The sequence below is a fragment of the Salmo salar genome, chromosome ssa12 (assembly GCF_905237065.1).
Source record: "Salmo salar chromosome ssa12, Ssal_v3.1, whole genome shotgun sequence".
Lineage (NCBI taxonomy): Eukaryota > Metazoa > Chordata > Actinopteri > Salmoniformes > Salmonidae > Salmo > Salmo salar.
In genome coordinates this window covers 5,715,204-5,740,123 of record NC_059453.1, presented here as the reverse complement: position 1 = coordinate 5,740,123, position 24,920 = coordinate 5,715,204, and the positions used below count along the sequence as shown (strand labels likewise).

At 43.0% G+C, this 24,920-nt stretch overlaps 2 protein-coding genes and 1 long non-coding RNA gene across 7 annotated transcripts; 1 reads left to right on the top strand and 2 right to left on the bottom strand.

Annotated features, from left to right (window-relative positions):
* Positions 1–624: 624 nt before the first annotated feature.
* LOC123725386 (uncharacterized) lies at positions 625–9,591 on the bottom strand. 5 transcript variants are annotated; one of them, XR_006757835.1, is made up of 9 exons: positions 8,795–9,565; positions 8,439–8,510; positions 4,567–4,668; positions 4,351–4,478; positions 3,583–3,812; positions 3,306–3,410; positions 3,028–3,187; positions 2,718–2,891; positions 625–2,605 (listed from the first exon to the last, which is right to left on the bottom strand). XR_006757835.1 is itself a non-coding variant. In XM_045690574.1 (7 exons), the coding sequence occupies exons 1-6, from the start codon at positions 9,430–9,432 to the stop codon at positions 3,622–3,624; spliced, it is 570 nt and encodes a 189-aa protein (XP_045546530.1). In that variant the 5' UTR covers positions 9,433–9,591; the 3' UTR covers positions 3,306–3,410; positions 3,583–3,621. The 5 variants fall into 5 exon arrangements, 1 of the variants encoding a protein (XP_045546530.1); XR_006757836.1 differs by lacking the exons at positions 8,439–8,510; positions 8,795–9,565 and adding an exon at positions 4,758–6,508; XR_006757834.1 differs by lacking the exons at positions 625–2,605; positions 2,718–2,891; positions 3,028–3,187 and having other exon boundaries at positions 8,795–8,906; positions 9,349–9,588.
* Positions 9,592–11,347: 1,756 nt separating this feature from the next.
* On the bottom strand, positions 11,348–11,993 carry LOC106564495 (uncharacterized). The gene is made up of 2 exons (XR_001319494.2): positions 11,731–11,993; positions 11,348–11,411 (listed from the first exon to the last, which is right to left on the bottom strand). It is a non-coding gene; the product is annotated as an uncharacterized lncRNA (long non-coding RNA).
* Positions 11,994–13,063: 1,070 nt separating this feature from the next.
* On the top strand, positions 13,064–24,678 carry LOC106564490 (gastrula zinc finger protein XlCGF57.1). The gene is made up of 3 exons (XM_014130609.2): positions 13,064–13,289; positions 21,553–21,706; positions 22,030–24,678. The coding sequence occupies exons 1-3, from the start codon at positions 13,281–13,283 to the stop codon at positions 23,847–23,849; spliced, it is 1,983 nt and encodes a 660-aa protein (XP_013986084.1). The 5' UTR covers positions 13,064–13,280; the 3' UTR covers positions 23,850–24,678.
* Positions 24,679–24,920: the final 242 nt, after the last annotated feature.

The window sequence follows — 24,920 nt, the reverse complement described above, 5'->3', positions numbered from 1 at the left end:
TATCTGGTGAACCGTTTAGAAATTACAGCACATTTTGTACATAAGCCCCCCCCCCCATTTTAGGGGACCAAAGGTATTGTGATAAATTCACGTGTATTAAAGTAGTCAGAAGTTGAGTATGTTTGTCTTTTAAGTTTGTATTGATTAATTTTACTATGTTATTAAATATATACATTTCATTTCACTCTCTCATGTTTTACCTTCAGTCTATGCCTATTTCTATAACACAATGCACATAGCTGATTATCTTATGGAGTAGATGCAAATTAACTGTCTTTAGTAAATATAATTGTAAGTTTAATAGTCTATTTTTCTCCAGATCAAACGTGTTGGTCTTTCAGCCAAAGCACCCCATACAAAAGCAATCAGTTGATATAATAAAGAACAAACATTAAAAAAAAATCAAGCTATATGAATCAGACAGTCGTAGGTCAGATGGTTGAAAATCAGATTCATATCGTGATTTGAAATGCCAATGTTTACAGTAGGCAAAAATCATTTTGTGGTCTTCGTTTTTGTTGTTAGTGACACTCTCCAGTCTCCACTGCCGTGGTTCTGAACTCGCCACGGCATACCCTGCATTTCCACCGCACTAGCTAACAGTAGCTGTCCGTGGTCCTGAAAGAAAACGCCGGCGCACTATTAGAAAAGGCGCACAGGTTAACATACACAGTTCTTCATTTTACCTGGGCCTTTTCCAATATAGTAAAGCTACAACGTTCTGTTTGGAACAAATTAATGCAAATCTGAGACTTAAAGGTCACTTGTTTCCTTCTGTCTTTCTACTGGAAGACTGTTAGTTCAATGGATAAAGGAACTGGATCCTTTCTTTCCAAATGCCACCCTATTCCCTTGGAAAGTGCACTACTTTTGACAAGCGGACTAGGCACATAGTACAGTGTGCATACATTAGATATGAGCAGTGGATTGGGCTGATCAACTGTAGTACTTAGTGAATGTCTCAGTAATGAGACAAGAATCATCAAAAGTGATGAGAATGTAGCATTTTGGCCGACTGACCTTGAACTTCACAATTCATATCAAAGTATATTATAATACATAGGACTACATGTGTATCAGCATAGCTTACACACATATGGATTGTATATACAGTATATATAATGCTATTACATATATTACTTTACCTGCATTAAATATGTTGGATATAGGCCTACCCCTGAGTCATATTGGCATGCAACATGTTTAGCGCATAGAGGCATCTGCTTGGTCTATCTATCTGCTTGGTCTCCAGGCTGGCTGTCCACGGAAAATATTTAATGAAGGTGAAAGCAAAATAATTTCACAACTGTTTTTTTTTTTAATAGGCAGTGAGAATTAATTTTCATAATTGTTGCTTATTAGGAATATGATGTGCCGGGGACCATGGCAATAGAGGTGGGGTTATGCAGCCTTGTGGGTAATGGGTATAGGGGTTGAAAGGCCACATATAGACTGTTGAGTGTCTATTTTTGAACTTCTAGAAGCATCAATATCGATGTAACAATGTTTATATAAGCATTTCTATACATACACTTGTTTTCTGCCATGAACCTTTATACACCCCTAGGAAACATTTGTAAGAGTTCATCTCTCGTCATAGAGTCCCCCAAAAATATGTTTTTGTTGGGTTTTTTGTGCATGAATTAAACATAATTATGCAATCCCATATACCTGGTGGCCATGGGGTGCTCAGTAGCGCCACCAACAGTTGACCTTTCCCCAAACTTTGATGATTTTATTTAATCAAGAATAGATGAACATATCCAAACGTTATTTGACGTGAAGGTTTAGTAAGGGGTCCTTATTAAATCAAAAGAATCACACATGTCAAACTTAAATAGTTATGCCGAAAAACACATTTCAAAAAGTGCACTACTTCAGACATTGAATTGGCATGTGCTGATGCAGTACGGTGTTATGTATGTCCTAATGAATGTACGTATCATTCTACACATCAATTAGAATGATATTGGCGAAGATATTGATAAAAAACAAACCGGTTAGCGTTAGTAAAATAAACTACAAAATGGCGCCACATTTGTAGTTCACAACTTTTCCGGGTTTTGTAACATAAGAATTTATCTGTTACACCAATTATTTAATAGAATCCGACAATGTTTACGACATTCAAATGAAAGTAACATTGCGCAAGCATAATTTATGAATAGTTTAAAAATGTAATCAGAAAATTCAGAAACATAGTCTATTACGTCACGGGCATTGCGACGCACATAACCAAAACAAACTCTGACCGAACGACCAAACCGACGACGTGGCCAAACGCTGTGACAACACAGATATATACGTGCATGTTCACAATTCTCCCACTATGTCAGACCTGCCTGCATAACTTTCATTTTTTCCCATCAAATTTTAATAATAATACGGTGTTGCTAATATTATCGTTAAGAGTATGTCACTTGCAACTGGCCTGTTCAGGATGGGACAACCCCCAAGTTATTTTCTAGGAGGGAGGTGTCTTGGCCCATAGCTTTGCTGTATATCAGTTTGACAGAGTCCTGGTGTCTTCTGAGGCTGCTGACTCTCCTCTGAAGCATGGAGAAGAGACCTCTGCTCCCAGCTTCCGACTGATTCAATTGCCAGCCTAACACCAACAATCGTAATGTGTAGGGTAAATACAATGAAGTATTCCTTAAATACAATAGCAGTTACAGGGTGCCAACATCAATTGTACATATTAATGAAAGTTCCCCTACTTTGCCTGCTTAGGTCAGGTGCCACATGTGAAGCAAGGCCTTGCACATTCTCCGATTCCCTCTTTAGGCTTTCCCAGTGCTGCTTGACTTCCTTTAGGACAATTAACTCCTCCTCCTTCAGCCGTCTCAGGAGCATCACCCGGTCAAAGGCTGTTTTCTTTGTGAGTAGGTCAGCTGTAAATTCATAAGAATGCAATGTGGATTTGTAACTTTGGCAGTGCTGGCAGTGCTGTCTGTGTTTGCGCAACTGAACAAACACAGATAGCAAAACAGAAACATAGTTATTGTGACACACAAACATACTACTTACTTTGTCCATGCAGCTCCCAAGGCCATGCATGAAGGTCTGCAGAAAAGATCTCATCTGCAGATGGTATTGCTGAATTTGGTACAAGGGTGTTGTACTCCTCTATGGCAGCTGTCAATTTGGCCTTTTCTTCCAATATCTTTCTGCGCAGAGGGTGTCTTTTCTTTCATCCATCAGTCATCAAAACAAAAGGAGAATGGAATTATTTGTTAAATTGCAAGGCTTTGAAATGAAAGAGAAATGAAGTGTGTGCAATTCAATATTCATGAAATGTAACAAACCTGTCTGACAGTAGAGGTTCTGTTTCCTTTGTTTGATGCTCAGAAACAGGAGTTCAGTTGTTCTCTGTCGTACCTGGGGACCATCCATGTTCTCAGCTGTTTCCTCTGAAATACAATACATCTATAAATTAACAACGCATCTCCAACGGTGAGTAGTTGCACTCACTTCCTGGAGGAACATAGGGCCTGTGAAGGTTTCTGTAATAAATGATTTGTTATGTGGGGGGTGAGTGAGCCCCAACCTGGAGAACCAGGGAATGTTTTGTCTGCCTCCTACCCTTCCACCTGTCCGGCTTGATTGCACCTGCCGGTGGGGTTAGCTCTCAGGGTCACTGGAGTACGCAAGCCTCTCCACTACATCAAGGTGACAGTCCAGGAGACAAGCATGCTGGGTGAACAGGCTGGGCAGTCAAAGTACTGTATATCACAGACCTGATCAATTTCAGAGCGGCAGTACGTCCACTCAAAGAAGCTTTTTTGAAAAGTGTCCCCACAGATCATTCCGTTCTGGTAAGGGAAAAATACATATAGAAAATATACGAAATAACTTACAACAATAGTATAAACAAAACATACTATAATTCACTATGGCTGACTGGATTTGAGTTAAAGCAGGGCCAGTACATAGTGTTGACAGCAAAGTAGGTGAAAGCCAATGCAAAAGTAGGATGAGTACTTATGTTGTAAAGAGCAGGACATATTGGATGCAAGAGGGGCACAGATAAGGGGCACAGATAAGGGGCACAGATAAGGGGCACAGATAAGGGGCATGGCAGGACAGTGGTGCAGAAGGCTAACACATCCTGTAGCAAGAGACCTGAAGTTTTAACGTAGTTGTAGTACTGGAAATAAAATTATGTTACACAAAGTGTTGTAACAAAATGTAACATAGTTAACCTGAAGTCACACATTGGTAAAGCTGAGTATAATTTATTGTTACCCTGCCAAAGAAGTCAGTTCGCTGCTCCAAAATCCGCATAAACGCCAGACGGGATATTTCTGGGGCTGACACTTTCAGGTCCTCAAAAGAGCTGAACAGATCTACCTGGTATATGCTGTCACAGTTGACGGTGGCTGGCCAGTACCCATTCTTTATCAGATCTGCCAAGTTTGCTGTCCAGGTGCTGAGACAGGTTGTGCAGGTCAGCACAGGCACTGTGACATTGTAGAGACCTTTAGGGAAAGAAATGTAGTCTGAATTAATGTTGTTTTACATTGCATTGCTACATCACTGTTTGGTTCTTGTAGATATTGCACATACCATTTATTCCTACGAGGATGATACGTTTCCCAGGGCCAACATGGATGGTGCTAGTCAGGCAACCACATATCACCTCTGGTACGTCCAATGGTAAGAAACAATCTAGGGACAATATTTATATACAACAATAAACAAGAATACATTTGAACTTTGATATAATACATTCAGCCGCCAAAATAATTAAAACACACCCTGTTCATGAAGTGCATATTTGCCATCAGTGTGGAGAGATATGGCTGTAGTTGGAGGAAGGGGCTCCATCAGTGTGGAGAGATATGGCTGTAGTTGGAGGAAGGGGCTCCATCAGTGTGGAGAGATATGGCTGTAGTTGGAGGAAGGGGCTCCATCAGTGTGGAGAGATATGGAGGTGGTTGGAGGAAGGGGCGTGTAGAACCCCTCCATCAGTGTGGAGAGATATGGCTGTAGTTGGAGGAAGGGGCGTGTAGAACCCCTCCATCAGTGTGGAGGGATATGGCTGTAGTTGGAGGAAGGGGCTCCATCAGTGTGGAGAGATATGGAGGTGGTTGGAGGAAGGGGCGTGTAGAACCCCTCCATCAGTGTGGAGAGATATGGAGGTGGTTGGAGGAAGGGGTGTGTAGAACCCCTCCATCAGTGTGGAGGGATATGGCTGTAGTTGGAGGAAGGGGCTCCATCAGTGTGGAGAGATATGGAGGTGGTTGGAGGAAGGGGCGTGTAGAACCCCTCCATCAGTGTGGAGAGATATGGAGGTGGTTGGAGGAAGGGGCGTGTAGAACCCCTCCATCAGTGTGGAGAGATATGGCTGTAGTTGGAGGAAGGGGTGTGTAGAACCCCTCCATCAGTGTGGAGAGATATGGCTGTAGTTGGAGGAAGGGGCGTGTAGAACCCCTCCATCAGTGTGGAGAGATATGGAGGTGGTTGGAGGAAGGGGCGTGTAGAACCCCTCCATCAGTGTGGAGAGATATGGAGGTGGTTGGAGGAAGGGGCGTGTAGAACCCCTCCATCAGTGTGGAGAGATATGGAGGTGGTTGGAGGAAGGGGCGTGTAGAACCCCTCCATCATGGACTGTCTGTTGTGCAGGGGAACTTTGCATGTGTAGAGACATCGCAGTCTTCGCAATAAAGCTGTTTCGGCAGACAGTCTCTACATGGCAGAATAGCCCTTTTCACATTGCATGACTGACAGATCTTCTGAGAAGCATGCTCTGCAGCCAGCAGAGAATCTACAATCTCAGGCCTGGACTCCCTCCACCTATCCTGTGAGAGTTCCTTCCTCACACTCCAACTGTGTGATGCACCAGGCACAACAGGATTTGAACACTCGGGGTCTTCTAAATCAGCTAGGAGGATGTTAATTTCTCGATGAAGTATTGCTTTTTTTGAAAACACAAAAATGGGAAAAGGATTAAATTAAGAATATTATATAATTAATCTATTAAAACGCACATAGCGCTGTAAGTAGGTGACAGCAAATATATCTCTGCACAATCTATGGTGTGACAAGCCAAAAACCTCAGCTTTGATTCTACAGTAAATTCAATTACAGGGCAGACCAAAATATTGAGTAAAGTCTAAATTGGAATATCAAAACAATAGAACTTGATCCCATCGTCGAATAGAAATTCTGAATGTTCTTAAAACAGCAAAAACACACTGAGTGTACAAAACATTTCCCTGACAAACTGACCAGGTGAAAGCTATGATCCCTTATTGATGTCACCTGCTAAATCCACTTCAGTGTCGATAAAGAGGAGGAGACAGATTAAAGGAGGATGTTTAAGCCTCGAGACAATTGAGACATGGATTGTGTGTGTGTGCCATTCAGAGGGTGACTGGGCAAGACAAAATAATTAAGTGCCTTTGAAAGGGTGCCAGGTGCCAGGTCCAAAGGTTTGTGTCAAGAACTGCAACGCTGCTGGGTTTTTCACGATCCACATTTACCCGTGTGTATCAAGAATGGTCCACCACCCAAAGGACATCCAGCCAACTTGATACAACTGTGGGAAGCATTTGAGTCAACATGGGCCAGCATCCCTGTGGAACGCTTTCGACACCTTGTAGAGTCCATGCCCTGACGAATTGAGGCTGTTCTGAGGGCAAAAGGGAGTGCAACTCAATACTAGGAATATTTTGTACACAGAGTAAACTCTCCTCAAAGGCAAATGCTTCCAGCTTCCACAATTACAGACAGTGGTTGCTAAAGGAAAGACACTATGTAAACATTCCAATAGTGGATTTGAGTGAATTCAACTAAGATTAATTCCATAATGTGGAATGGCAGATTGCTTCATATTAAAGGAAATGTGCAGGAAAAAGCTCTGCCAGGATGTTGTTATTGCCCTCCCCTACAGAAGTATTTGGACAGTGATGCTAAAATGTTGAATTTGTCTCTATACTCCAGCATTTTGAATTGCTTTGTCGAGAAGCTACCTACAAGTAAGCATTTCGTTGGATGGCGTTACCATCAGTGTCCTGTACATACGACTAATAAAACTTGCAACTAGACATAAAGTGTTTTCATTTCGAAACGGTAAATCAGAAAAGTCTGAAAATACCCTGAAATAAAAGGTGACATTCTGTACTGTAACCTCATATCAAACATTTGATCTCAAATCTGAAATTCTGGAGACTTGAGCCACATTTAAAAATGTTGCATCACTGTCAAAATAAAGATGTAGTGCAGTATAATTCAGTAACACCAAGATGACCCCAATTTTGAAAGTAAAACAATTTAAACATAACTATTTCTTCATCAATGTTTAAAACTGGAGCAGATTCCAATCCACTGGTCCTTGTGTCTAAAATAAGATCTGCAAAAAAGGAAAGGATTAGACTTAAAGGGGCTTTCAGAAGTTGATAAAGCCATTTTTGGATTTATATTAATGATATATACCCATTGATTCTCGAAGATTATAACTTATTAATGCCTCATTAGTTTAATTCAACTGTCGTAACCCATCAGAACCCAAACTAGAAGCTTGTTTTAGTCAATGTTTGCAAACAAAGTAAATGTAAAAAAAAAAACACTGTATAGCCCTAAAACATGGTTATAACTATTATTTTAATTACATTGATGGTAAGTTATTGCATCCATAACTCTGTCAATAAATTGAAAGTGGTTACATTTCGCCAACCCCATCACTCAGCTTTTAACTGTAGCACGCGCTCCAGCAGGTATATCTCTCTGGTCACCCCTAAAGCCAACTCCTCCTTTGGTCGTCTCTCCTTCCAGTTCTCTGCTGCCAATGACTGGAACGAACTACAAAAATCTCTGAAACTGGAAACACTTATCTCCCTCACTAGCTTTAAGCACCAGCTATCAGAGCAGCTCCCAGATCACTGCACCTGTACATAGCCCATCTATAATTTAGCCCAAACTACTACCTCTTCCCCTACTGTATTTATTTATTTTATTTATTTTGCTCCTTTGCACCATATTATTTATATTTTATCTCTGAACTTTCTTCAAACTACAAATCTACCATTCCAGTGTTTTACTTGCTATACTTTATTTACTTTGCCACCATGGCCTTTTTTGCCTTTACCTCCCTTATCTCACCTCATTTGCTCACATTGTATATAGTCTTATTTTTTTCTACTGCATCATTGATTGTATGTTGTTTTACTCCATGTGTAACTCTGTGTTTTTGTATGTTGTCGAACTGCTTTGCTTTATCTTGGCCAGGTCGCAATTGTAAATGAGAACTTGTTCTCAACTTGCCTACCTGGTTAAATAAAGGTGAAATAAATAAATAAATAAAAAAACCAAAACAGGGGAGGAGAGTGTGCTTTGTTATTGTTTCAACTACTGAATAAAAACACACTAAATGAATTACAAGGCCACTGAATAACAAGGAATTGTATAGATTAATATATTCAATCGCTAATCAATACCTGATTCTTCCTCCTCGGTGACTGGCCCAAAATGTTGCACTAGTCTGGCTCTCGATGTACTGGCCCTTGGAGCTGAGAAAAATGGAAATAAAAAGGTTTTTCATTCAAAAGATTAGCTGGAATTCTGACTCTCCTTTCGTTAAATAGGTATTTTCATCAGAGACAGACAACGGTTAGAGACCGGGAAAGGTGGGATCAGACCTGCATGTAATGTATTATGTGCTGTGGGTAGATGGCATTAGACCAGCCTATGGCACGGCAACAAACGTTTGATATGCTGTGATACAGTATGTTTGAAAGGAAAAAGTCAGCTCAGGGACCAATAAAATGAAACACCTAGACGGGAGGAAGCTTACCAACAGAAGTGGATGTAGTTGCCTTCCTGGTTTGAGGAACAATCTGTCCTCTCTCATCCCTTTGTCTCCATCTGAACCTAATCCCTTGTTTTGTCTTTTTCTTCTTATTTTCCTAAAAAGTGCATTTCAATGATCATGGCTGGCCCACTAATAAAAGTCTCCCACAAGCATGGCTTGCTTGTGCACATATGGAGCACAAGCAATACTGTTATTTTCACATAAGGGGAGGTGATTTGTCAGCTGAGGAAAGGCACCTGCAGTAGGACCCACGTTCTGGCTCACTCACACAGCTAACGTGTAGAAGTTCACAAGGATGCTAACAAGTGCACCCTTGTGCCTAATGCTCAATGGGCAATACCATTGATGCCCGTATTCAGGTCATATCACAGAGTCTACGTTTAAATTCACATTTGTGCCATGTGGGGTCTACTTTGACAAACAAAAAGCAATGATAAATCATAACGCTGTGGTGCTGGGGTTGTGTTGGGAATATTTATGCACGTATGGGAGCTATAGGGGTTATATTACCGGTAATGTACAACTTGTTACATTACCCGTTCTGGGTTGAGCTCCTCAGCCAGCCTTTTTGCCTCGTTAATGGCCTCATCCAGTTGGTCTTGGGGGTCCTCAGAGGGCATACCATCTCAAAAGAAACTTCCAATCCTAACACATTCCTTCACATACAGTCGTGGCCAAAAGTTTTGAGAATGACACAAATATTAATTTTCACAAAGTCTGCTGCCTCGGTCTGTATGATGGCAACTTGCATATACTCCAGAATGTTATGAAGAGTGATCAGATGAATTGCAATTAATTGCAAAGTCCCTCTTTGAATCCCCCAAAAACATTTCCACTGCATTTCAGCCCTGCCACAAAAGGACCAGCTGACATCATGTCAGTGATTCTCTCGTTAACACAGGTGTGAGTGTTGACGAGGACAAGGCTGGAGATCACTCTGTCATGCTGATTGAGTTTGAATAACAGACTGGAAGCTTCAAAAGGAGGGTGGTGCTTGGAATCATTGTTCTTCCTCTGTCAAACATGGTTACCTGCAAGGAAACACGTGCCATCATCATTGCTTTGCACAAAAAGGGCTTCACAGGCAAGGATATTGCTGCCAGTAAGACTGCACCTAAATCAACCATTTATCGGATCATCAAGAACTTCACGGAGAGCGGTTCAATTGTTGTGAAGAAGGCTTCAGGGCACCCAAGAAAGTCCAGCAAGCGCCAGGACCGTCTCCTAAAGTTGATTCAGCTGCGGGATCGGGGCACCACCAGTACAGAGCTTGCTCAGGAATGGCAGCAGGCAGGTGTGAGTGCATCTGCACGCACAGTAAGGCAAAGACTTTTGGAGGATGGCCTGGTGTCAAGAAGGGCAGCAAAGAAGCCACTTCTCTCCAGGAAAAACATCAGGGACAGACTGATATTCTGTAAAAGGTACAGGGATTGGACTGCTGAGGACTGGGGTAAAGTCATTTTCTCTGATGAATCCCCTTTCCGATTGTTTGGGGCATCTGGAAAAAAGCTTGTCCGGAGAAGACAAGGTGAGCGCTACCATCAGTCCTGTGTCATGCCAACAGTAAAGCATCCTGAGACCATTCATGTGTGGGGTTGCTTCTCAGCCAAGGGAGTGGGCTCACTCACAATTTTGCCTAAGAACACAGCCATGAATAAAGAATGGTACCAACACATCCTCCAAGAGTAACTTCTCCCAACCAACCAGGAACAGTTTGGTGATGAACAATGCCTTTTCCAGCATGATGGAGCACCTTGCCATAAGGCAAAAGTGATAACTAAGTGGCTCAGGGAACAAAACATAGATATTTTGGGTCCATGACCAGGAAACTCCCAAGACCTTAATCCCATTGAGAACTTGTGGTCAATCCTCAAGAGACAGGTGGACAAACAAAAACCCACAAATTCTGACAATCTCCAAGCATTGATTATGCAAGAATGGGCTGCCATCAGTCAGGATGTGGCCCAGAAGTTAATTGACAGCATGCCAGGGCGGATTGCAGAGGTCTTGAAAAAGAAGGGTCAACACTGCAAATATTGACTCTTTGCATCAACTTCATGTAATTGTCAATAAAAGCCTTTGACACTTATGAAATGCTTGTAATTATACTTCAGTATTCCATAGTAACATCTGACAAAAATATCTAAAGACACTGAAGCAGCAAACTTTGTGGAAATTAATATTTGTGTCATTCTCAAAACTTTTGGCCACGACTGTAGTAACCTCCCCTGTCTATGAGAAAAGCTGCATGTCATTGATAGCGTGTGTTTTACTATGTCCTGCACGTCACTAAAGGTCTTCATCCTCCTCCACACGCAGACTGACTGATCTACAAATCACTTTGCATAACAAATACATATCTATTATTACTTACAGATCAGTCACTCTGTCACCATTTACCAACAATGCACTATTAGTCTGTCACTTCGTTGTTTATGTTATTCTATGACATGTCTGCAACTCCGTTTCTTAAACGCTACAGTGTCTACAGGTTTCGATCAATTTAGATTTTAGACTAGTTAGGACCTCCTCTCACCTGATTGTCTGTCTTAGCAGGATTTCATCAACTCCTTTACGTCCCTCCTATTGTCCCTCTGTCCTTCCAAGGAGAAGTCACAAGATGAATACAGATTAAGTGGCAATGTGTATTTCTTTCAAGATGAAAAGAGGAAAAATGGGAATATATAGCCTAATGTATAGGTGGCTAAAATAATAAGTGATATCCAAATATACGCAAGTAATGCAACAAAAATATCCACACATTCTATGTTGTCTATGCAACTTTCTTTATTCACCTTAGTTACGTAACCTTCCTTACTGGTTTAACACGTTTGTTAAACCAAACACTTTAACAAACAAAAAAACAAATGTGTATGTATGCTGTATTTCTGACAACAAGGGACGAACTGACGACCTACCTGTTATCTGTCCAGGGTCCACACGTCTGGTGTGGGCGAAAAATCGATAAACAACAAATGTCACATGGCCGGATGAGGTAACCATTCTTGTTCTTCTTGTAACTTTCCGGTAGCCGTGAAGCTTTCCGGTGTTTTGCTGCTCATCACAGGTCGACGCAGGTATTGCACTTGATTTATCGTTCTCATAACCGTAGGTGCAGCCAAGTGGAAATACGAAAGCTTTCTAGCAATTTCGCACTGACGGTAATTTGAACACAAGAACGTTTCTAGTGAAAAGGTGCTTACACTCAGAGCCATGTATTTACCATCAGTCAGCTCATAGTACAATTCCACCATAGCCTTATTACGGGTTAACGTTTTGGTAATTTTACGTTTCCCCAAATGTTATACGAAAAAAAATATGTTTTGGTATTGATGGACAATGATAAGGCTGCCATTGTATTTTCAGTTACATTCTGGTCAATAAAAATGGTTTACACGTTTGTTTTTTTGTAAGAAATAGGCACTACAACCGAATAAAACACCATTAGCCATCATGCATTGCTTACATTCATACTATACTGAAAAGTCGAAAACAGTACATATAGGCATACAACCACAATGTTTTAATAGGGATTAAAAAAAGACAAAATATCTATATATTCATAACGTAAAATAAATAAATATGAAATACAGGTGATCGCGTCTATGGTTGTTGCAAAGGCTTGTGTGTCGTCTACTGGTTAAATTCGTGTCTTTTCGCACGAATTAAGTAGCACAAATTCGTGTCTTTTCGAACGAATTGAACCACACAAAATTGCACAAAAACGCACAAAATCTGCTGAAATACATTTTGTACATATATGCGATAATTGAATGTGAGGCTGGGCTGGAATAAGACATGGGAGAGATGACGATTTTTGACGAAGAGATGTATTTATAGACTAATACACTTGAAACAAAAAGCCAAACCGAAAACTGCAGACATTACTAGTGCGTCCCCCGCGATCAAACCGCCATAAAAAAAATTAAAAAAAATGAAACATTTTTAAAACATTTTAGTCATTTAGCAGACGCTCTTATCCAGAGCGTCTTACAGTAGTGAATGCATACATATCATACATTTTTTTCTCCGCACTGGTCCACCTGGTCCCCCGTGGGAAACGAACCCACAACCCTGGCGTTGCAAACACCATGCTCTAGCCTAACATTGACAGCTGCCTTGAAGGACACAAATAAAAACATATTTTTGCTACTAAGATCTGTGAAATGTAGGCTAAACTGACAACGGAGTGAAGAGCAGAAATGTCAACTTGCAAGCAAGTCGCAGCAATGAAGAATTGAGTGCGTAGAATTCTGGCAGGGGTGGGGCTTTTCTGTACAACACCGGAAGTGAAGGCGAAGCTTCGGCTCTTTTGTCTTGTGATTTTTGGCAGAGAGCCACATGTTCAAATATAAGGTCTCGGTCCTCTACCTCCCTAATCTACAAGGTCAGTAGACTAGACATAAATATTCCCATATGGTTAACTTCGCCTGAACTCTACAATCGACCATAAACGGAAGAATCTACAATGAATCAGGTAAGTTTATATACATTGAAACATTTAAGACAAGGGGTCTTTGTAGCCTACTTCCTGCTTTTACACAGCACCCGTTTAACGGTCAAAAATACTATGGGTCACATACACCATTATTGCGGGTGTAGCGAAATGCTATTGACCTTTGTGCTGTTTTTGTACATTAAAATGATGTATTTATTATTTTAAACTCGTTGGGAAGGTTCGTAAGCAACCATTTCACTGTGAAGTCGCATGCTGAAAGTTAAAGGGGCCATGTGCATAAATCGCTCCGCCATTTCCTTGTTGTAAAAATTATAATAGTTTTACCTAATTTCAGTTTATGTGACAAAAGAAGCACGCATAGGGTAAGAGAATCATTGTACCATCTAAACCACTGTGAAATATATTTTACATAACCAACAATATTGTGTTTTGAAGCTGGTGTACAAAACCAAGTATACAGAACAAAAAATATAAACGCAACAATTTAATAGATTTTACTGTTCATTTTACAGTTCATTTGAGGAAATCTGTCAATTCATTAGGCCCTAATCTATACTTTTTACATGACTGGGAATATGGATATGCATCTGTTGGTCACATATCTGTGGAATGCTATCAAAGCCCCCCCCCCCCCCAGCACTCTGTTATATCCTATCAAAGCCCCCCCACAGCACTCTGTTATATCCTATCAAAGCCCCCCCCCCCACAGCACTCTGTTATATCCTATCAAAGCCCCCCCCACAGCACTCTGTTATATAATATCAAAGCCCCCCCCCACAGCACTCTGTTATATCCTATCAAAGCCCCCCACAGCACTCTGTTATATCCTATCAAAGCCCCCCCACAGCACTCTGTTATATCCTATCAAAGCTCCCCCCCACAGCACTCTGTTATATCCTATCAAAGCCCCCCCCACAGCACTCTGTTATATCCTATCAAAGCCCCCCCCACAGCACTCTGTTATATCCTATCAAAGCCCCCCCCAGCACTCTGTTATATCCTATCAAAGCCTCCCCCCACAGCACTCTGTTATATCCCAACAAAGCCCCCCCCACAGCACTCTGTTATATCCTATCAAAGCCCCCCCACAGCACTCTCTTATATCCTATCAAAGCCCCCCCCCACAGCACTCTCTTATATCCCAACAAAGCCCCCCCCACAGCACTCTGTTATATCCTATCAAAGCCCCCCCACAGCTCTCTGTTATATCCTTTCAAAGCCCCCCCCACAGCACTCTGTTATATCCTATCAAAGCCCCCCCACAGCACTCTGTTATATCCTATCAAAGCCCCCCCACAGCACTCTGTTATATAATATCAAAGCCCCCCCCCCCACAGCACTCTGTTATATCCTATCAAAGCCCCCCCCCCACAGCACTCTGTTATATCCTATCAAAGCCCCCCCCACAGCACTCTGGTATATCCTATCAAAGCCCCCCCCCACAACACTCTTATATCCTATCAAAGCCCCCCCACAGAACTCTTATATCCTATCAAAGCCCCCCCCCACAGCACTCTGTTATATCTTATCAAAGCCCCCCCCACAGCACTCTGTTATATCCTATCAAAGCCCCCCCACAGCACTCTGTTATATCCTATCAAAGCCCCCCCCCACAGCACTCTGTTATATCCTATCAAAGCCCCCCGCACAGCACTCTGTTATATCCTATCAAAGCCCCCCCCACAGCACTCTGTTATATCCTATCAAAGCCCCCCCCACAGCACTCTTATATCCTATCAAAGCCCCCCCACAGCACTCTGTTATATCCTATCAAAGCCCCCCCACAGCACTCTGTTATATCCTATCAAAGCCCCCCCCACAGCACTCTGGTATATCCTATCAAAGCCCCCCCCACAACACTCTTATATCCTATCAAAGCCCCCCCACAGAACTCTTATATCCTATCAAAGCCCCCCCCACAGCACTCTGTTATATCCTATCAAAGCCCCCCCCCACAGCACTCTGTTATATCCTATCAAAGCCCCCCCCACAGCACTCTGTTATATCCTATCAAAGCCCCCCGCACAGCACTCTGTTATATCCTATCAAAGCCCCCCCCACAGCACTCTGTTATATCCTATCAAAGCCCCCCCCACAGCACTCTTATATCCTATCAAAGCCCCCCACAGCACTCTGTTATATCCTATCAAAGCCCCCCCACAGCACTCTGTTATATCCTATCAAAGCCCCCCACAGCACTCTGTTATATCCTATCAAAGCCACCCCCCCACAGCACTCTGTTATATCCTAAACTCAGACTGAGGCGAAGGTTCACCTTCCAACAGGACAATGACCCTAATCACACAGCCAAGACAACGCAGGAGTGGCTTCGGGACAAGTCTCTGATTGTCCTTGAGTTGCTCAGCCAGAGCAAAAAATTCTAAACTGTTTTTGTTTTGTCATTATGGAGTATTGTGTGTAGATTGATGAGAGAAAAAAACAATTCAATCAATTTTAGAATAAGGCAGTAATGTAACAAAATGTGGATAAAGTCAAGGGGTCTGAATACTTCCCGAATGCACTGCATGAAACATACATGATGGAAAACATGTCTCACACTCAGTCATAGTTAGTGGAATAATGCGTGGATTGGTAAGATTTTGGCACCGTCATGTTGTACTGCCTTGTAACATCTGGTGCATGTATTTCATGAAACACATTTGCTACAACACAAAATTCCTGTTGCTGTGGGAGTGGACTACGGGTCTGTTAGCTATCTTTATCAGGGGAGTGCAGGACCCTTTCAAGGCCGCAAGACAACAGCTCTGTGAATTATAGCCCCCCTTTACTTGACGCTCCGTGCAGAGTATAAGACTAGACAACGTGATGGAACAAAGGAGGAATGTTAAAATGCTATCGGACGTTAACTTTTGAAAATGAGCTAAGCAGAAGCCTACGGCTGGACTATTATTTGTATGTTGGCCGAAGTCCTATTTTTCAGTCGAACGGCAGTGAAAGTGGAGTCCGTCTCTATTCTCCATTTTTCTCTTGTGACTTTACATTGCTGACCACACTGACGCGAGCGTTGCAAAATAAATGTACAACGTGCATGTTATTTAATCATTGCACCCACACTGCTCGCTCGCGCCAACGAGCGTCTGCGTTGCCAAGCGCCAAAATAGAAGTCAGTTCTATTTGTGACACTGAACGCCAGTGCAAGTCCTGCCTCTCCCATCTCCTCATTGGTATATAGAAGCAGATACCCACGTGCCATCTCATTGGTTATACCCACGTGGGTGATTGAAAGATGAACTGAGATCGGGAAGAAAAAGCCTGGAAGGAGGAGAGATGACGAGAAACTATTCGGTTGACCGGTTTATGTGTGTGGATTAATTCGGAGTAGAGGACCTTGTGCATTTCAGATAAAATAACTCAATGTATATCCCAGGACAAATTAGCTAGCAACTGCAAGCTAGCTAATTTAAATTGCCATAAATGTTTAATGCTTTTCGACCTGTCGCCCAAATTATTATAATTGGTTCAGAGTTTTTGATATTTCAACCTGCATGTCGTGATTGCTTTTAGTGTGTGGGGACAAAATCTATTTGCACGCGCGTCCGGTCTGGGCATGGTGTTAGGCAGAGAGTAACGTGTTGAAATGTAACGTCTCGGTCCTCTACCTCCCTAATCTACAAGGTCAGTAGACTAGACATAAACCTTATCATCTGGCTAACTTCTCCTGAACTTTACAGTGTCCCAGAACTGTTTTGAGTTAGTACTACAGGATGCAAATTTCTGTTTGAAAAAGCTAGCCTTAGCTTTTCTAACTGCCTGTGTATATTTGTTCCTAACTTCCCTGAAATGTTGCATATCACGGGGGCTATTCAATGCTAATGCAGAATGCCACAGGATGTTTTTGTGCTGGTCAAGGGCAGACAGGTCTGGAGTGAACCAAGGACTATATATATTCCTAGTTCTACATTTTTTGAGTGGGGCATGCTTATTTAAGATGGTGAGGAAGGCACTTTTAAAGAATAGCCAGGCATCATCTACTGACGGGATGAGGTCAATGTCATTCCAGGATACCCCGGCCAGGTCGATTAGAAAGGCCTGCTCGCAGAAGGGTTTTAGGGAGCGTTTGACAGTGATGAGGTGTGGTCGTTTGGTCGCAGACCCATTACGGATGCAGGCATGGATGCAGGCATTGAGGCAATGATCGCAGAGGTGTATTTGGAGGGCGAGTTAGTTAGGATGACATCTATAAGGGTGCCCGTGTTTACGCATTTGGGGTTGTACCTGGTAGGTTCGTTGATAATTTGTGTGAGATTGAGGGTATCAAGCTTAGATTGTAGGATGGCCGGGGTGTTAAGCATGTCCCAGTTTAGGTCACCTAATAGCACGAGCTCAGAAGATAGATGGGGGGGCAATCAATTCACATATGGTATCGAGGGCACAGCTGGGGGCAGAGGGAGGTCTATAGCAAGCGGCAATAGTGAGAGACTTGTTTCTGGAAAGGTGAATTTTTAGAAGTAGAAGCTCGAATTGTTTGGGTACAGACTCGGATAGTAATACAGAACTCTGCAGGCTATCTTTGCAGTAGATTGCAACACCGCCCCCTTTGGCAGTTCTGTCTTGGCGGAAAATGTTATAGTTAGCGATGGAGATTTCAGGGTTTTTGGTGGTTTTCCTAAGCCAGGATTCAGACACGAGTGTGCTAAAGGAGTGAGTAAAACAAACTTAGGGAGTAGGCTTCTAATGTTAACATGCATGAAACCAAGGCTTTTATGGTTACAGAAGTCAACAAATGAGAGGGAGTGGAGCTAGGCACTGCAGTACCTGGATTAACCTCCACATCACCAGAGGAACAGAGGAGGAGTAGGATAAGGGGTACGGCTAAAGGCTATAAGAACTGGCCGTCTAGCACGTTCGGAACAGAGAGTAAAAGGAGCAGGTTTCTGGGCACGATAGCATAGATTCAAGGCATGGTGTACAGACAAAGGTAAGGTAGGATGTGAGTACATTGGAGGTAAACCTAGGCATTGAGTAATGATGAGAGAGATATAGTCTCTAGAGACGTTTAAACCAGGTGATGTCATCGCATATGTAGGAGGTGGAACAACATGGTTGTTTAAGGCATATTGAGCAGGGCTAGAGGCTCTACAGTGAGATAAGACAGTAATCACTAACCAGGACAGTAATGGACGAGGCATATTGATATTAGAGAGACGCATGCGTAGCCAAGTGAACATATGGGTCCAGTGAGTGGTTGGGCTGACTGGGGACATGGCGATTCAGACAGTTAGCAGGCCGATGCTAACAAGCTAACAGTTAGTAGGCCGGGGCTAAACAAGCTAGCAGTTAGCAGAACGGGGCTGGTAAGCTAGCAGTTAGCGCTAGCAGTTAGCACTAGCAGTTAGCGCTAGCAGTTAGCAGACCGGGTTAGCAAGCAAGCAGTTGGCAGACCGGGGTTAGTAGACCGGGGCAGGCAAGCTAGCAGTGTCAGTACATTGGTTTATAATCAAATGACTAATCGTGATGTTTTTATAAAAATGATGATTCATTTGACGCATGATTATCAATGTAAACAAACACATTACGGATTCCTTATATTCATGACTGACAAATGGGTTTTTATAACCGATGGCTCAAGTTGTTGGAACCAGACATTTGCTTAAAATCTATTTTATTTTGGTACTTGTTGCAGAGGCCTACTGTAGCATATTATAATTTGTCTCTGGCATCCCTGACCTAGGGGAACAGCACGTGGCCTGGGTAAAGCATATTATAATTGGTCTCTGGCATCCCTGACCTAGGGGAACAGTGTTGGAGAATTTCCAGTACTATGGGGATTTTCCAGTATCTAGACTGTTCTCCCAGAAGTAGTGAGCAGAATCAACATAGGGTTAATTAATAGACATGTATAAGCAGAATAAAGGCTGAGCTCTGGTGAATGTACAGAGCTGGATCAACAGAGTTAACCATTGGACATGTAAAAACAGACCGTAAGCAGAATCCATGGGAGTGTACAGAGCTGGATCAACAGAGTTAACCATTGGACATGTAAAAACAGAACGTAAGCAGAATCCATGGGAGTGTACAGAGCTGGGTCAACATGGAGTTAATCACTGGACATGTAAAAACAGAACGTAAGCAGAATCCATGGGAGTGTACAGAGCTGGGTCAACATGGAGTTAATCACTGGACATGTAAAAACAGAACGTAAGCAGAATCCATGGGAGTGTACAGAGCTGGGTCAACATGGAGTTAATCACTGGACATGTAAAAACAGAACGTAAGCAGAATCCATGGGAGTGTACAGAGCTGGGTCAACATGGAGTTAATCACTGGACATGTAAAAACAGAACGTAAGCAGAAAATGTGTACCTTTTTAGTTAAATTAATATAGGCACCAAAAGCCATGTATCTGTAATAAGAAGTGTTTGTACTAATCAAGTATTATTATAAAAGCACTTATATTAGGAAAGTCTGTGTGTATCTATCTATCTATCTAAATACACTGCTCAAAAAAATAAAGGGAACACTTAAACAACACAATGTAACTCCAAGTCAATCACACTTCTGTGAAATCAAACTGTCCACTTAGGAAGCAACACTGATTGACAATAAATTTCACATGCTGTTGTGCAAATGGAATAGACAACAGGTGGAAATTATAGTCAATAAGCAAGACACCCCCAATAAAGGAGTGGTTCTGCAGGTGGAGACCACAGACCACTTCTCAGTTCCTATGCTTCCTGGCTGATGTTTTGGTCACTTTTGAATGCTGGCGGTGCTTTCACTCTAGTGGTAGCATGAGACGGAGTCTACAACCCACACAAGTGGCTCAGGTAGTGCAGCTCATCCAGGATAGCACATCAATGCGAGCTGTGGCAAGAAGGTTTGCTGTGTCTGTCAGCGTAGTGTCCAGAGCATGGAGGCGCTACCAGGAGACAGGCCAGTACATCAGGAGACGTGGAGGAGGCCGTAGGAGGGCAACAACCCAGCAGCAGGACCGCTACCCCCGCCTTTGTGCAAGGAGGAGCAGGAGGAGCACTGCCAGAGCCCTGCAAAATGACCTCCAGCAGGCCACAAATGTGCATGTGTCTGCTCAAACGGTCAGAAACAGACTCCATGAGGGTGGTATGAGGGCCCGACGTCCACAGGTGGGGGTTGTGCTTACAGCCCAACACCGTGCAAGACGTTTGGCATTTGCCAGAGAACACCAAGATTGGCAAATTCGCCACTGGCGCCCTGTGCTCTTCACAGATGAAAGCAGGTTCACACTGAGCACGTGACAGACGTGACAGAGTCTGGAGATGCCGTGGAGAACGTTCTGCTGCCTGCAACATCCTCCAGCATGACCGGTTTGGCGTTGGGTCAGTCATGGTGTGGGGTGGCATTTCTTTGGGGGGCCGCACAGCCCTCCATGTGCTCGCCAGAGGTAGCCTGACTGCCATTAGGTACCGAGATGAGATCCTCAGACCCCTTGTGAGACCATATGCTGGTGCGGTTGGCCCTGGGTTCCTCCTAATGCAAGACAATGCTAGACCTCATGTGGCTGGAGTGTGTCAGCAGTTCCTGCAAGAGGAAGGCATTGATGCTATGGACTGGCCCGCCCGTTCCCCAGACCTGAATCCAATTGAGCACATCTGGGACATCATGTCTCGCTCCATCCACCAACGCCACGTTGCACCACAGACTGTCCAGGAGTTGGCGGATGCTTTAGTCCAGGTCTGGGAGGAGATCCCTCAGGAGACCATCCGCCACCTCATCAGGAGCATGCCCAGGCGTTGTAGGGAGGTCATACAGGCACGTGGAGGCCACACACACACTACTGAGCCTCATTTTGACTTGTTTTAAGGACATTACATCAAAGTTGGATCAGGCTGTAGTGTGGTTTTCCACTTTAATTTTGAGTGTGACTCCAAATCCAGACCTCCATGGGTTGATACATTGGATTTCCATTGATTATTTTTGTGTGATTTTGTTGTCAGCACATTCAACTATGTAAAGAAAAAAGTATTTAATAAGATTATTTCTTTCATTCAGATCTAGGATGTGTTGTTTAAGTGTTCCCTTTATTTTTTTGAGCAGTATATATATATATATATATATGTGTATATGTATGTATGTATGTATGTATGTATGTATGTATGTGTGTGTATATATATATATATGTGTGTGTGTGTGTGTGTGTGTGTGTATTAATACTATGGCGCCGCCACCAATATAATCTAAACTGAGCAAAGATCAGTCAGATCTAAGATTAGATCATTATTGTGTTTTACCCTTCAGTGAACTAACATGAGAACTTCACTGTCCTCTTTTTTTGGATTTACAGGAAACACCTATCGCACCCCCCTCCTCCCTCCAACCCTCCTCCCCCTCCACCCTCCTGGAGTCCCCGTGTCGTGCCTCTCCCGGTAGCGCCTTACTGCTGGGTATGAAGAGGTTGTCTGTGCTGCTGGTGGACTGCAGGAAAAGAACAGTGCTGAGTGGGTTTATGCTCTTACATACATTTATTTTGGGACACTCCCTAGATGTTCTATTTTGGGACACTCCCTAGATGTTCTATTTTGGGACACTCCCTAGATGTTCTATTTTGGGACACTCCCTAGATGTTCTTAATTACCATTCAATACAATCACTAACCTTCTTAAAATGTAGAATCATTAGAAGCACTTCTACCCCATTGGTTACATTGACGATTTTAACCGATCCGAAATGCTAAAATCCGATCACAAGAGTTTGAAAAGCTGGGCCTTGGTCTGTCTTCGATATGAAGAAGGAACCCTAACTGTCTGTCGTTGTTTCACAGGGGACAGCCGTAACCGTCGCTCTCTCAGTAGAAGAGGCATATCTGGGGAGGCTAACCAACATGATGCTGACGAGGCAGAGAACAGTCTCTCCAGATCAGAACACCTCAAACACCAGCAGAGATTTACAGGGAAGAAACCTTACCACTGCTCTGACTGTGGAAAGAGTTTCACCTCTTCAGCAAAACTTAAAACACACCAGAGAATTCATACTGGAGAGAAACCTTATAGCTCTTCAGACTGCAGGATAAGTATTTCGCAAGTAGGAAACCTAACAAAACACCAGCTGACCGACACAGGAGAGAAACCTTTTAGCTGTGATCAATGTGGGGGGAGATTCACAAAGTCAGGAGCCCTGACAATTCACCAACGAATACACACAGGAGCAAAACCGTTTCACTGCACAGACTGTGGGAAGAGTTTTGTTCAATTAGGCAACCTGAAAATTCATCTGCGGACACACACACAAGAGAAGCCTTATCACTGCTTTGTCTGTGAGAAGAGCTTTTCAACATCACAGGGTAATAAGGTGCACCAGAGAACACACACCGGAGAGAAGCCTTACCACTGCTCTGACTGTGGGAAGAGTTTTTCTCATTCAAGAAATCTGATAAAGCACCAGCGCATACACACAGGAGAGAAACCGTACAGCTGTGATCAATGTGGGAAGAGATTTACTAGCTTAGACTCCCTGATACAACACCAGAGAATACACACTGGAGAGAAGCCTTACCATTGTTCGGACTGCGGGAAGAATTTTACTCAGGCAAGCAACCTGAAAACACACCAGCGCAGACACCTAGGCCAGAAGCTTCACCACTGTTCAGATTGTGGAAGTAACTTTTCAGCATCAAGGGGTTTAGAGCTGCACCAGCGAACACACACAGGTGAGAAACCTTACTACTGCTTCAGCTGTAGTAAGAGTTTTGCTAGATTAGATGGACTGATAGTGCACCAGCGGACACACACAGGCGAGAAGCCTTTTAGCTGTGATCAGTGTGGGAAGAGATTTGCTCAGTCAGCACACTTGACTGTACACCGGAGAACACACACTGGAGAGAAACCATACCATTGCTCAGACTGTGGAATGAGCTTTATTAATTCAAGTCACCTGAAGGTACATCAGAGAGTACACACAGGAGAGAAGCCTTATAACTGTGATGTATGTGGCAAAAGTTTTGTTACATCAGGAAGTCTGGCTTCACACCTTCGAACCCACACTGGAGAGAGGCCTTACCATTGTACCGACTGTGGGACAAGCTTTGGCAGGTCATACCATTTAAAATCGCACCAGAAAACACACACAGGAGAGAAGCCTTACCATTGTGCCGACTGTGGGAAAAGCTTTGCCGGGTCAGGCGGTTTAAAATTACACCAGAGAACACACACAGGAGAGAAGCCTTACCCCTGCTCTGACTGCGGAATGAGCTTAACCACTTCAGGCGGACTTAAAAGACACAAGAGAACACACACAGGAGAGAAACCATTCCACTGCTCTGACTGTGGGAAAAGATTTGCTCAGTCTGGGCAGTTGATTTTACACCAGCGAATACACACTGGCGAAAAGCCTTACCACTGCTCAGACTGTGGGCTGCGTTGTACTACTTCAGGGGATTTAAAAGTGCACCTGCGAACACACACTGGAGAGAAGCCTTTTGGCTGTGATCAGTGTGGGAAGAGGTTCGCTCAGTCAGGAAGCCTGGTTGGACACAAGAGAACACACACTGGAGAGAAGCCTTTTGGCTGTGATCAGTGTGGGAAGAGGTTCAGTCAGTCAGGAACCCTGGCTGGACACAAGAGAAAACACCACACTGGTGGGTAACCTTTCCATTTTTGTTTTTAGCTCAAAACAGTTAATGGTAGACTGGCAGAGAGTAGCTGTGCAGGGTGAGCTTTCTTAAATGTGGCCATGCTTGGTGTAACAAGGAAACTTTAAATAACTGTCCATTTAATTCCACATTTATATTAATTACAATATGAGTGAAATAGTCTGTGTTTGAATGGTGTGGGCGTACCCCAACAACAGAATGGTGTGGGCGTATACCGGTCATTAAAATGATTCATGACAAGTTAACAGTGGATTGGTCAGCTCAGAGAAAGCAGGGAGGTAGCTCCTCCCCCTCTCTCTGCAAGTTTCAGGCAAGTCTGTCCTTTGGGATAAGGCATGGGTCCGTTTTTAAAATGTTCAACCCTGTCTACCATCCAACTCACCATCACCATGATCACCCCTGTCTACCATCCAACTCACCATGATCAAGCCTGTCTACCATGGTCAAGCCTGTCTACCATCCAACTTGGCTGCTATCAGAATAGATGTTCTCTTCTTTCCTTCTCTTGTCTGTATACTGCAGTTCATATTTTACCTGTCAATGAGACAGCCTTTGATATAGCCATGTGTATGAGACAGCCTAACCAATCACAATAAAGCTTTGATATAACCATGTGTATGAGACAGCCTAACTAATAAAGCTTTGATATAACCATGTGTATGAGACAGCCTAACTAATAAAGCTTTGATATAACCATGTGTATGAGACAGCCTAACTAATAAAGCTTTGATATAACCATGTGTATGAGACAGATTAACTAATAAAGCTTTGATATAACCATGTGTATGAGACAGCCTAACTAATAAAGCTTTGATATAACCATGTGTGTGTAAAGAAGGTTAATTGAATGTTTTAAAGTATGGGACAAGAGGTCTGCCCTTCTCGCTCCTTCCTCATTGTAAATGCATCTCAAACTGGTTCCATCCATCTCAACTATATTGCAACAAAGAGCCAGGAGATTAGAGTTGTTGCTAAATAACCAGCGTAGTAAAACTTGGTTTGGATGAAAAGCTAAAACCATAAAACTATCCCTTTAAGACAAGTGAAAAACTATCCCTTTAAGA

Excerpts from the sequence above, each read along its gene's own strand:
- LOC123725386 (XM_045690574.1), bottom strand. The coding sequence starts at position 9,432 with ATGCCCTCTGAGGACCCCCAAGACCAACTGGATGAGGCCATTAACGAG. Across the intron at positions 8,907-9,348 it reads AGGAGCTCAACCCAGAACGG|GAAAATAAGAAGAAAAAGAC; the intron begins GTAATGTAACAA and ends TGCACTTTTTAG. Across the intron at positions 8,511-8,794 it reads AACTACATCCACTTCTGTTG|CTCCAAGGGCCAGTACATCG; the intron begins GTAAGCTTCCTC and ends CATTTTTCTCAG.
- LOC106564490 (XM_014130609.2), top strand. Across the intron at positions 21,707-22,029 it reads CAGGAAAAGAACAGTGCTGA|GGGACAGCCGTAACCGTCGC; the intron begins GTGGGTTTATGC and ends GTTGTTTCACAG.